The 12,405-nt window shown below is 38.7% G+C and overlaps 1 protein-coding gene across 4 annotated transcripts in view; it reads left to right on the top strand.

Annotated features, from left to right (window-relative positions):
* The window catches only part of RBL1 (RB transcriptional corepressor like 1), a 129,250-nt gene that overhangs the window by 93,984 nt on the left and 22,861 nt on the right, over window positions 1-12,405 (top strand). For 3 of the 4 annotated variants that reach the window (XM_044985794.1, XM_044985793.1, XM_044985797.1), the window contains 3 exons: window positions 2,338-2,514; window positions 6,953-7,024; window positions 7,203-7,293. In XM_044985794.1, the coding sequence (XP_044841729.1) occupies window positions 2,338-2,514; window positions 6,953-7,024; window positions 7,203-7,293 (340 nt within the window). The remainder of the gene's footprint in view (window positions 1-2,337; window positions 2,515-6,952; window positions 7,025-7,202; window positions 7,294-12,405) is intronic. The other variant, XM_044985796.1, reaches the window with a different exon arrangement.

Here is a 12,405-nt window from a genome sequence, read left to right as displayed (position 1 = left end):
GTAGTTCAAATTGACATACTTAGCTCTACTTACTGTGGTGTCTTCACTGCAGTAAGTTGACGGCTGGAGTACAAGAGTTGACGGGAGAGTGCTCGGCGGTCGCTTTATCGCGTATAGACTAGATGGGATAAATCGACCCCCTCTGGATCGATCACTGCTTTGAGGGTGTTTTCTCTGCTAAATCTCTCTGAGCTCTTTCTCTTCTAATGGGTTTTGAACTAGGAGTTGGGGAAACTTTCATCATCCCTCTCTCAGATGTGTGGCTTGGACATGCTGAAGGGAAGACTGTCCTCCTGTAACTGATCAGTGTTCAGACACACACTTTTATTTCAGCTTCTCCTGTCTCTGAAAATTCTGTTCTGTCATCTCTTCTATTGGAAGTAACATCTGTTTCCTGGACCCACCAGCCCATCCAGACTTGGCTGCTTCTGTGGGGCTTCACAAAGCTATGCTGGATAATTAAGCCCTCTGGGACAGTATTCAGGAAGAGGAATAACATGCTTGCTTACCAGAGGAAGGAAAGAATATGAGGGATGAATAAGCATGAATTACTTATAGGAGTTTTGCTGCCTTCCTCTTGCATTTCTATTTTAGAGAGAGACAAGATGAGGGGAGATTTCTTTATACATAAACATGAACAAACCCAAACCCACTGAGTATACCTGATTAGATCAGTCTTAATCTGCCTTCCAAAAACTTAAATCATAGTCCCTGCGCTATTTGTATGCTTCCCTGTTGGAGTTTTCTAGCTTCTTTATTTAATTGTATTCCTGGTGGCCATAGTTTCAGCCAGCAACACTAGCAGTGATAAATTCATTCATTGGAGTACTTTGTTACAGAGAGAGAAAATAAAACGTATTCTTAGAGATTCTGATTTCTCTTAGGATCTCACAGGCAGAATGGAGTTTGGTTCTCTGCTTTCAATCAAACAGCTGCTATCCCTGCCTCGTGTCTGAAGAGGGCTGAGAATTAAGTTGGTCCAAAGTAATGTCTGACCAATGTGCAAGCTTCATTTTCAATCATACAGTGGTTTTATGCATCTTTATCTGCTTTCACTTGGAAAATTATATAATAAGCAAAACTATTCTTCCCTGTTGCTAGGAAAGCTAAAATCCAAGCTTCTGATGAAACCCCATCTTTAAGGGAGTTTTGGCCATTTGGTTACAGGTTATACAAATTCAAACTCTTGTGCACAAAAGGGTATTCTTCTCTTCTGCCTGTCTTGTGGAACTTTTAGTCTACTCTTTTTACTTCCAGACATAAATGTCTTTGTGTTCTTAGTTCTCATAGTGGGGGAAAGAACGTCTAAAGTTAATGAAAGAATGTTAATCATGCTGCACTTGTCAAGGTCATCTCAGGTTTTCATCTGAATTAGGTGTTTTTAAAAAGAAACCTGATAAATACTGTGTAGGTTAATCCAAGAATCCAAGACTCTCCTTGGGTGTAAATACAGTACATGACCTCTTCAAACTTCCTGCTCATCTGGAGGGGTCCCAAGGTATGTGGTCAGGTAGGTAGAGTAGTTCAGGTACAATGTTTGTTAAATTATACTGGCCAGCTGGATCAAACTTTGTATTTCTGAAGCCTGTACGGCAGAGATGAAAACTCAGTTTTTGAGTACATTCTTCCATGCAGAACCCTTTGCAGAGATTGGTAGGATGGCAACTTTTTGGTACATTTAGCACTTTTTATTAGAGTAGCTTTTAGTTGATGGATTCTCATTTTTAGCCACTCTCGATTTTGGTGCTCTGTATGAGGGGATTGCTGTATAGATCCTGTCAATTCTGGACTTATGAATTTGAATATGCAGAAAGTAGGGTTTTACCTGTAGATATTTGAGTTTCAAATACAGGAATGGAAGTTTTCTATTCTAATTTCTGGTTGCTAAGAGACAAGAAAACTAGCGGAGTGGGAGCTAGACATCTCTTCTGTGTCATGAAGGCAAATTGCTTCTGGTTAAGCAAATGGTATTTTGTTAAGTAGGATTCTGATTTGTTGTTTTCCTTGCTTTAACATTTTGCATGTTTGTGTTTGCTGTGGAGGATTTGTCTGGAACTAGAAAACAAAGAGCTGGAATTGGGATCCAAAAGGTGCTAAACTGACAGGTAGCAGCACTTATCTAGCTATACAGTCATGGAGTTGGAGTACATACAGTCCATCCATCTCAAATTGTTGTTTCTGAGATGCAGAAACATGTACGGGTTTAAAAAAAAATTGCTTTCTGGAATTCTTCCTTTTAATTGCTGACATTCTTTGTTTTAAGACTCACAATTGTGATAAAACTAGATTTCAAGATTCAGTTGGCTTCACTCTCTGTTGTGCTGTTTTCCCTCCCAGGTGTATCATTTGGCAAGTGTGCGCTTGCGTGATTTGTGCTTAAAACTGGATGTTTCCATTGAGTTGCGCAGGAAGATATGGACATGTTTTGAGTTCACATTAGTTCATTGCACTGATCTAATGAAAGACAGACATTTGGATCAGCTCCTCCTTTGTGCCTTTTACATTATGGCAAAGGTAACGTATAGGTTTTAGGAAGTATTGTATCTTAAGCTATTTCCATCAACTAATAAAATAAACTGAAAATCTACTATCCAATTGCTTTACTCTTGATATCTTACTGGGGAGGGGAGGTGCTTCCAAGATGTTGATGAAGCCCTGAAGTCATCGTTTCCTTTCCTTTACATATCCTCCCTCAAGGTCCTATATCAACAATCCTTTTGACTCAGGTCTGGATGGCACTCCTTTTTTTTGAGCCCATTCACACTGTTCCATTATCAGCTAGAAAGGACATAGTTATATTCTGTCTCCAGAAGGGATTGCCTCACATTGCTCATCTCTGGTGCTCTGCCTGCACTCCTGCTGGTCTATGAAGTGAGAGACTATGACTAGAAATAGTCTAGTGCAGGGGTCAGCAATCTTTCAGAAGTGGTGTGCCGAGTCTTCATTTATTCCCTCTAATTTAAGGTTTCGTGTGCCAGTAATACATTTTGACGTTTTTAGAAGGTCTCTTTCTATAAGTTTCTATATATAACTAAACTAAGTAAATAAGGTTTTTAAAATGTTTAGCTTCATTTAAAATTAAATTAAAATACAGAGCCCCCCCTGCCCTCCCCCCCCCGACTGGTGGCCAGGACCTGGGCAGTGTGAGTGCCACTGAAAATCAGCTTGCATGCTGCCTTTGGCACGCGTGCCATAGGTTGCCTACCCCTGGTCTAGTGCATCTATGTAGTTATTCAGAGCACTAACAAGCAGGCTGCTGGGGCTTGCACCTCCATGGAATAATTTACTTTATATAGCCACACCACTTTTTTTCAGAAAAATAATTCTTCTAGCAGTTGCGTACACAGGATATTAAAGTTGAGGAACCTAGCTAAGAATCTATCTTAGCAATAAAATGTTTTGCTAAGAAATAAAAAGGGATGTGCAAGCTTTTCACATTATGTTTTGAGGTGCTATAAACAGCCCAACTTATCACACAAATGGGAGTTTTGTAATCTTTCTTCTGACTGATGCGAACTCAGGTGAAAAAAATAAAACAGAACTCAAACTAGGCAAGGTGCCAATGTAATTATTTGTATTACTGTAGCACCTGGGAGCCGTAGTCGCGGATCAGGACTCCATTGTGCTGAATGGGATGAGAATATTAAATTGACTTGCCCAGTGAGCCTTAATAGGAAAGACAAATTGAGAAGGGGTATTACCTGTGGAATGTAGCTGCCATGGATACAATTACTTGCTTTTACTTTTAGTAATTGTAAGCAATCCTTAAATCTTAGATTAGTTTGGACGCTGCTACAAGGTTTGCAGAAAAATACCACCATTGAATGATCTCTGTGTTCCCTTGTCTTACTGAGTAAGTGTGCCAGCTGCATGATTCATAGAATCATAGGGTTGGAGGGGACCTCAGGAGGTCATCTAGTCCAACCCCCTGCTCAAAGCATAACCAATCCCCAGATTTTTACCCCAGTTCCCCAAATGGCCCCCTCAAGGATTGAACTCTCAAAGCTGTGTTTAGTAGGCCAATGTTCAAACCACTAAGCTATCCCTCCCCCCAAAAACAAATAACTGGAGATATACCAATCTCCTAGAACTGAAAGGGACCTTGAAAGGTCATTGAGTCCAGCCCCCTGCCTTCACTAGCAGGATGAAATACTGATTTGTGGCCCCCTCAAGGATTGAACTCACAACCTTGGGTTTAGCAGGCCAATGCTCAAACCACTGAGCTATCCCTCCTGCCTTTCTCTGAAGTGTTGCCTCCAGTGCAATGAGACCTGACAGCCCAACTGTAGCAAGTGGACCTTGATACATTTTTCTTGTAGTTCCACTGCAAAAGTGTTAATCATTTGCTATTAAAATTGGTGATACATGTTGAAACGGAGCTGAACATGTGTGTCCCTGTAACCTTGCATCTTGTTCCAGAAAATAAGGAAGATACCAGTAACAAAGGATAAGAAATCCAATTTTCAAATATCACTAAAACTTTTACTTAATAATTGTTCTCTTTTTTCCAATTCAGGGGTAGCTTCTGAAGGGAAAGGGGAAGAAGTAATTTTTAAGCTTCAGCTTAAGTGAGCAGTAATTTTAGATTTCAGAGTAGCAGCCGTGTTAGTCTGTATCCGCAAAAAAAACAGGAGTACTTGTGGCACCTTAAAGACTAACAAATTTATTTTAGCCTGAGCTTTCGTGAGCTAAAGCTCACTTCTTCGGATGCATAGAATGGAACACACAGACAGGAGATATTTATACATACAGAGAACATGAAAAGGTGGAAGTATGCATACCAACAGGCAGAGTCTAATCAATTGAGATGAGCTATCGTTAGCAGGAGGAAAAAAAACTTTTTGAAGTGATAATTAAGATGGCCCATAGAAGGTGTGAGGAGAACTTAACATAGGGAAATAGATTCAATTGGTGTAATGACCCAACCATTCCCAGTCTTTATTTAGACCACAGTTAATGGTATCTAGTTTGCATATTAATTCAAGTTCAGCAGTCTCTCTTTGGAGTCTGTTTTTGAAGTTTTTTTGTTGCAAAATTGCCACCTTCAAGTCTGTCACTGAGTGGTTAGAAAGGTTGAAGTGTTCTCCCACTGGTTTTTGAATGTTATGATTCCTGATGTCAGATTTGTGTCCATTTATTCTTTTGCGTAGAGACTGTCCGGTTTGGCCAATGTACATGGCAGAGGGGCATTGCTGGCACATGATGGCATATATCACGTTGGTAGATGTGCAGGTGTACGAGCCCCTGATGGTGTGTCTGATGTGATTAGGTCCAGTGATGGTGTCACTTGAATGGATATGTGGACAGAGCTGGCATCGGGCTTTATTGCAAGGATAGGTTCCTGGGTTAGTGTTTATGTTGTATGGTGTGCGGTTGCTGGTGAGTATTTGCTTCAGGTTGGGAGGCTGTCTATAAGCGAGGACTGGCCTGTCTCCCAAGATCTGTGAGAGTGAGGGATCATCTTTAAGGATAGGTTGTAAATCTTTGATGATGCGCTGGAGAGGTTTTAGTTGGGGGCTGTAGGTGATGGCTAGTGGTGTTCTGTTATTTTCTTTTTTAGGCCTGTCCTGTAGTAGGTGGCTTCTGGGTACTCTTCTGGCTCTGTCAATCTGTTTTTTCACTTCAGCAGGTGGGTATTGTAGGTTTAAGAATGCTTGATAAAGATCTTGTAGGTGTTTATCTCTGTCCGAGGGATTGGAGCAAATACGGTTGTATCTTAGAGCTTGGCTGTAGACAATGGATCGTGTGGTGTGTCCGGGATGGAAGCTGGAGGCATGTAAGTAAGTATAGCGGTCAGTGGGTTTCCGGTATAGGGTGGTATGTATGTGACCATCGTTTATTAGCACAGTAGTGTCTAGGCAATGGACCGCTTGTGTGGATTGGTCTAGGCTGAGGTTGATGGTGGGATGGAAATTGTTAAAATCTCGGTGGAATTCCTCGAGGGCTTCTTTTCCATGAGTCCAGATGATGAAGATGTCATCAATGTAGCTAAAATAAATTTGTTAGTCTTTAAGGTGCCACAAGTACTCCTGGTTTTTTTAGTAATTTTAGAAGTGCAGATGAGCAGCAGGAATTGTTAACTAAAAACTATTCTCCTCATGTTGTCATATTCAGATGTCAGAAGTACATTTTTTAATGTGCAAGTTCAAGCTATATGTAATGCACATGAAAAATGTACAGTATGGATTTGAAATCAAATGTACAAAGCATATTCTTGAAATACACAACATCACAGCAAAACCGCACAAATAGAGCTATATAAGAATAAAGCATGTTGGAATCAAACATGTTCATCTTTTTCTCCCCTGCTGAAGTAAGGCTAATTTCTTGTAGGATCTGCTTTCCCATCCTTCCCTATTTAGAAGTCATATTGTGTGTGGGCTGGAAAGTGAGGGCTGCCTTCCCCACTACTGTGAAGCCCTACATAACCCCAAAGTCTTTCAACATACTAAGAGTTGTTGAATATGAATGTTCTTTTCTCTGTAATGGAAAGGAAAGGTGGATCGGGCTGTTCATTAAACTGAAGATCACCTTTTTGTAGGCCAGAAAAAATACGTGAGTTATTCCTACTCTGATATATCATTTACTTTTCTTAGCTTCGTTACTTTTTTCAGACTAAATGAGATCAAGAAAACTCTGGAAAATTTCCCTTTTTAAACAAGCATAAGTACTTATGTGCTGTAATACAGCAATCATAAAAAGCGACAGAGAGTCCTGTGGCACCTTACGGACTAACAGACGTTTTGGAGCATAAGCTTTCTTAGGTGAATACCCACTTCGTATTCACCCACGAAAGCTTATGCTCCAATATGTCTGTTAGTCTATAATGTGCCACAGGACACTCTGTCACATTTTACAGATCCAGACTAACACGGCTACCCATCTGATACATAACAATCATAGTTGTTATGTTTTGTCTCAAATAGTTCTTCTTGGGTTTTTTCGTTTCCAGGTGTCCAAAGAGGAAAGAACTTTTCAGGACATAATGAAAAGCTACAGAAACCAGCCACAAGCAAACAGCAATGTGAGTAAATAACACTGTCTTACTATAGATAAATGTTTGATACAAGCTCTCTTTTAAGTAGGCTCATACTAATATTGGAGAATGAATGTTACATGCATTTAACCCAAGAACTGTGATTTAATCTAAGTTTGAGTTTCTTGTATTACTTGACAACTGCATTTTTCCCCACGTACTGCAGGTTTACAGGAGTGTTTTGTTGAAAAATAGTCCCAAAGAGGTCACATCAGAAAATACAAATTTAACCCAAGATGTGGAGATGACAGGTGGTGGTAAGTTCATAAAGTTAGCCTGCTGTTTTAAAATAATATTCAAATAGATTTAAAAGAACTAATGTGTGTAGTATAAAAGACATTAGAATAGCAAAGAGGAAACATTTAATTTTATCATAAACTGATTAAAAAGCAACAGTATTGAAATAAGGAGACAGACACTGATAGTTCGATGCTGTGTAAGCTAGGACATGGGAAATGCATTTCACAATTGGCACAAATAGGATAGAACTTCACATCTGCTTTAAGAATCCCTATTTTTAAATTAGGTTGGTTGAACAGTAATTTTTTTTTAAATGAGCAGCTGATGATGATTCTATATAATTGCAACTCTCTTGAGACAACACTTAATAAATTGAAAGAAAGTGAGTGATGGTATATTCTAAAGACTGATTAGAAACATCTTTTTAAAATGTCAGAAGGTAGATTGGTTTGATTCAATTCTTCTGGAAGGCTCAATGAGGAGCTCTTGCATTGAAACACTTATTGCCTTTACGTAGATGATTCTTGGCTTTAGTATGTCTGTTGTTTTGATTTTTGCAAAGAGTGGGTAAATGTCTAATTTTTTTTCCCTAAAGCATTTTTCTTTCCCCAAGATCCAAGATAGATTTTTCGAAATGGTGGTATGTAAATTTGTTTCTGCTGCTACACAGTTGATCAAAATAAGGCATTAACAGTTACAAATCATAAAGTGATCAACAGCAGTCTAATTTATCCAGAAAAGTTATGCTTAGTTGGTCTTGTCAGTGAGAGATGTTGAACCACTGACCTCAGAGGATTGTCTCTCTCAACATCAGCTCAGCAAGCTAGAGTGACCTCATAGAAGTCTGGGTCTTTAAACGAGAGCAGCATACTACAGCTGTTGACCAGTAATTTCAAAGAGATCAGTGTCTTGACATTAGCCCAGCAAGTTAGAGATGCTAAGTCAGTGACATTGGTTCTCTTGCCCCTATGGTGGATTAATTTAAATCAAAATGATTTAAATCAGTAAGCAGGAAATCTTGATTTAAATAATCGATTTGAGTCTTGTTTTGTATTTGTACTTTATAATTACTTTCCTAAAGAAAGGTTGATTCCCGTTAAAATGTTGATTTGCAACTAAATATAGCCTTTACTCTATATTTGATGGTACTTTTTACTCACCAGGAGGATACGCTATATTTATACACACTTACTTAAGCAGTTATTTAGCTTAATATACATTTATTTAGATTCATAAGTTTTACTTTTTTATTGTTAAAAATGGTGACTGATGCATTTCTTTATTAGATTAGATGTTTTTCACTTGTCATGTGTGTCAAGTTGCATTTGGATGGAAACTGGAATTCAATTAAAGTGCACAAAACCACCATTTTAAAAATGTTTTCTTAATATATCTAACCTACCTTAAAGTGTTGGACACATAAGAAGAAAAATATTTATCAAAACATGTTTTGTATTTAAAGCTAACTGGTTTATTAAACAGAGGAAGTATTATCTATAGTTAGAATTGAACTGATTGCTTCTAGTTACTATGTCCTTCAAGATCTTAGAACTAGTAGATCTCATTCTTACACCTCACTTGTATTTATAGATTGGAAGAGGAAAACAAGCTTTCCTTCCTTTTTTCAACACCCAATCAGTTTCTGAACTCTGAATGAACTAATCATTGAACTGGATTAGTTTGAATAAACAGAAATTAAGAAAATTTCTCTGCACCTACAGAAGGAGGCTACTGATGTGCAAAGCTAGTTTAATACTTCAGCATGCTCTGGTTCCAGGAGCTTAGCTGGTGACTTTCATCAGATAAGGGTGTTTGGCTTTCTTTAAAACCTTGGCAGCAAACTTACTGCTTGAATATTATTATTTGAATTATTTTAATAGATTCTAGGAAATTTGGGCTTTAATATAGGTTATCATAGTTTCAAATTTGATTTAAAATACATTTTTCTTTTAAACAATCAATTTGAAATTTTTATAAAATTGATAGTCTTTTTTAATGTTTCTTTTTTTAAATACTGATGTTTTTATCCACCCAGTCTTCCTCCAATATCAGACCAGCAAACTTAAATTGTTAACAGTAAGTTCCAATGCCCTTTTTCTAACATCAGCCAACCAAGAGGTGCTAAGCCAGGAGAGTTGTTTGCTCTTTTAGCCAGTTTTGAAACCATGTGACAGTATTTCTGTCCAAGTGCACATGAACTAATTTTTCACTTAAATCACCACTTCAGTGCCTTTTATCTAATATCAGCATTAGTTAACTCTTAACTTCTTTTCCCATCAACAGGAGGTTGTGACTTCCCAAGTGTCACAAAGCAGGTTAGTGGTAGAGTGGGGAATGGAGCTTGTTTGTCCTGACTCCAGTTTTCGTACTCCTGTTCCGGCATAAGGTGTCTTAGTATCAGACCCTAGGTTTGTGCTTTATTAAGGTGCTTGGCTTGCATCCAATTACTTCCATGAAAAGAGTTTTTGTTAGCGAACAATTTAGAGATTAAAATGACTTCTATTAGAATACTGTATTCAGCTGTGATCCAAGTTAATTTTGGAGTTAGCAAGTGATAGAACAGTTGCAGTAACCAGGCTTGCTGTGTAACTACCACAGTTTCCACTGACTGTCACATTCCGTACATAATGTACAATATTCCAGAATCATTTTTTTACAGTGGAGGCATGAGTCAAGTATTGAGCCTTACTCTGCCAATTAATCCAGTATAAATGTGCCTTTTAACTAAAGGTTGGCAGTTAAATCAGGCTTCACAAATTGTATAGTCATGGATTTTCATAAAACATGGTGTGTGCTACAGTAGTTAAAGCAGATCTTTATCACAACCTTGCGATTTTGACCACCATAAAAAGAGTAGTCTTGGTCAATGGTAGCTTTATTATTGCTGTCTCTGGACTGAAGCCTCAGCAATATAAATGTGTATCTAAGCAAGCCGGTCTTTCCCCTGTCATTCAGAAGAATTGTAACTCTTTATTAAAAGAAGAAATAACATGTTTGTGGGAAAGGCAGTGTGGTCACACCTTATATTTTAAGGTTCCATTTGTAAATAGTTGATAAGGATTTGATAAATGGTGGATGGTGGTTTTTTAAAAAAAAGAAAAGAAAATTATTGTTGTAGCCTGTTACAAAGTACAACAGGTCAATAGGTTGTTCAACACCTTCTACTAATGTGCTTATTACCATTTGTAATTCATGCTACTCATATCTATAACAAACTTGTAACATCTGTTCTTCTCCAAGGAGTGTCACTGTGGGTGCTCCACTTTAGGTGTCTATGCACCCTGCACTTGTAATCAGAGATTTGTGGTAGCGGTGCCTGGTTGGGTCATGCATGCTCTGTCGCTGGCTCGCACTGTCCCTCAATTCCTTCTCTACCGCCTTTGGTTTGAGTCAGAGCAATCATCAGCATCCTCACTTACCTTTAGATAAGTTTAGCCTTTAGGTAAGATAGTTTATAGTTGGTAGTACAGGGGAGTCGCATCTTACACGGGGGTTAGGTTCTGAAGTCAGCGTGTAAGGCGAAAATCGCATATAGTCAAACGCTCATTGAGTGGAATAGTGGGTGGAATCGCCCACACTCCAGGTACAGTATTTAAATTATTTTTCTCTTTTTTTGTGTTTTGTTTTGCCGAGCGCGTATAGTTAAAATCGCATAAGTTAAATGTGCCTATGATGCGACTTCACTGTATAGTCAGTAGTTAGTTTGCCCTTTATACTTACTTTATTTATTTTATTTAAAATATATAAATAATATTTTGCTTTTCTACCCTTATTCCCCTCTGTAGGCAAATAAGTTTTGGCTCCCATAGAGTTACTACTCCCTTCTTGTTTGAGACAGACTGTCTCTGACATGCCCAGATCACCGGGCTTCAAATACTGCCGGACTTAGACCGTCAATCCCTGTCTCTGATGGAGCCACACAGTGTGTCCTCTGTCTCAGCAAGACACACATTCCTCAAAAGTGTCCACTTCTAAGTTCCCTCTAAGCTGCACAACCAGGCGGCTGCCCAGCAAGTGATCAAGTACTGCACACTTCAGGTTTCCCACTGCTGTGCTGCTTCTGCCATCTGCCTTGGAGCTGCTCCCAGGAGCCTTCTGCTTGCTATTCAGAGCAGTGGGAAGAGGGGCGCTGATGTCAGGATGTTCCCCCTCCCCCCGCCCCTGTATCTTATCTCTGCGGGGCCGGGGGGCATGATAGGGCTCAGGAGTGGGATAGTGGGAGTTTGCTGGTGGCTGCTGCTGCTATGTCTGCTTTGAGTGCCGATCTACTTAAAAGGGCAACATACAGCAGCAAATCATAGGGCTAAAAAGAAACAGTAGCGCTCAGGATTTTAGTGAGGCTCCCCCATTTGGGCTGTATTTTGCCATCAATTAAAATTCTGCACTTTAATTAAAACAATCCCTGAGTTTCTATCTTTTTCCATTGTGAATATAGAGTCATAACACTGTAAATTGATGTGTAAACACTACAATGACAGTAACCGCCACAAAGCTGTCTCTGGTGGAGAGAGAGGGCTAGGTCTTCTGTAGAATAAGAGGGGGGAAAAAAGGGGGAGGAGGGGACCCCTTTCAGTGAGGAATGCAGTCTGGGAGCAATAGCCTGACTTCTCTGTCAGCGCCCAGCAGGGTAGCTCAAAGATATCTCATCATGGAATAGGGATTATAAATTCTAATTCTCTAGTATGAGACAATATGTTCATGTAATGTTTAAGAAAAGTTTTGTAAATGAGTTCATGGATTAGGGACCCAATCTTAAAGGGTTCCAGGGGCTTCTGTATAGATTATTTAGGTTAATCTTTCTATCTACCCAATGGAAATCAATGCTCAGTCTAGAAGATAGCATCAGAGATGCTTAGTTTTGCAGTTCTCAAACTGTGGATTTGTCCCCAGAGATAACATGCTTGTTAACAGCAAAAATGGAGGGTGGTTTTTTTTGTTTTGTTTTTTTTTAAATATTTCATTTAACTATTTTAGTTCAAAACAATTTTAACAAAAGCAAACCTGATTTTAAAAAACTTTAATGTTTAAATTCAAAAATTCATATGCTTGTTTTGTTAAAATATTATGTTTGCTGTTGCAGAAAAAAATCCAGAATACATAACATTGTTTTAGTTAAATAGAACAATTTA

Source organism: Mauremys mutica, chromosome 13, assembly GCF_020497125.1.
Source record: "Mauremys mutica isolate MM-2020 ecotype Southern chromosome 13, ASM2049712v1, whole genome shotgun sequence".
In the NCBI taxonomy this organism is placed as follows: Eukaryota; Metazoa; Chordata; order Testudines; family Geoemydidae; genus Mauremys; species Mauremys mutica.
This window is presented reverse-complemented; position numbering and strand designations above follow the sequence as displayed.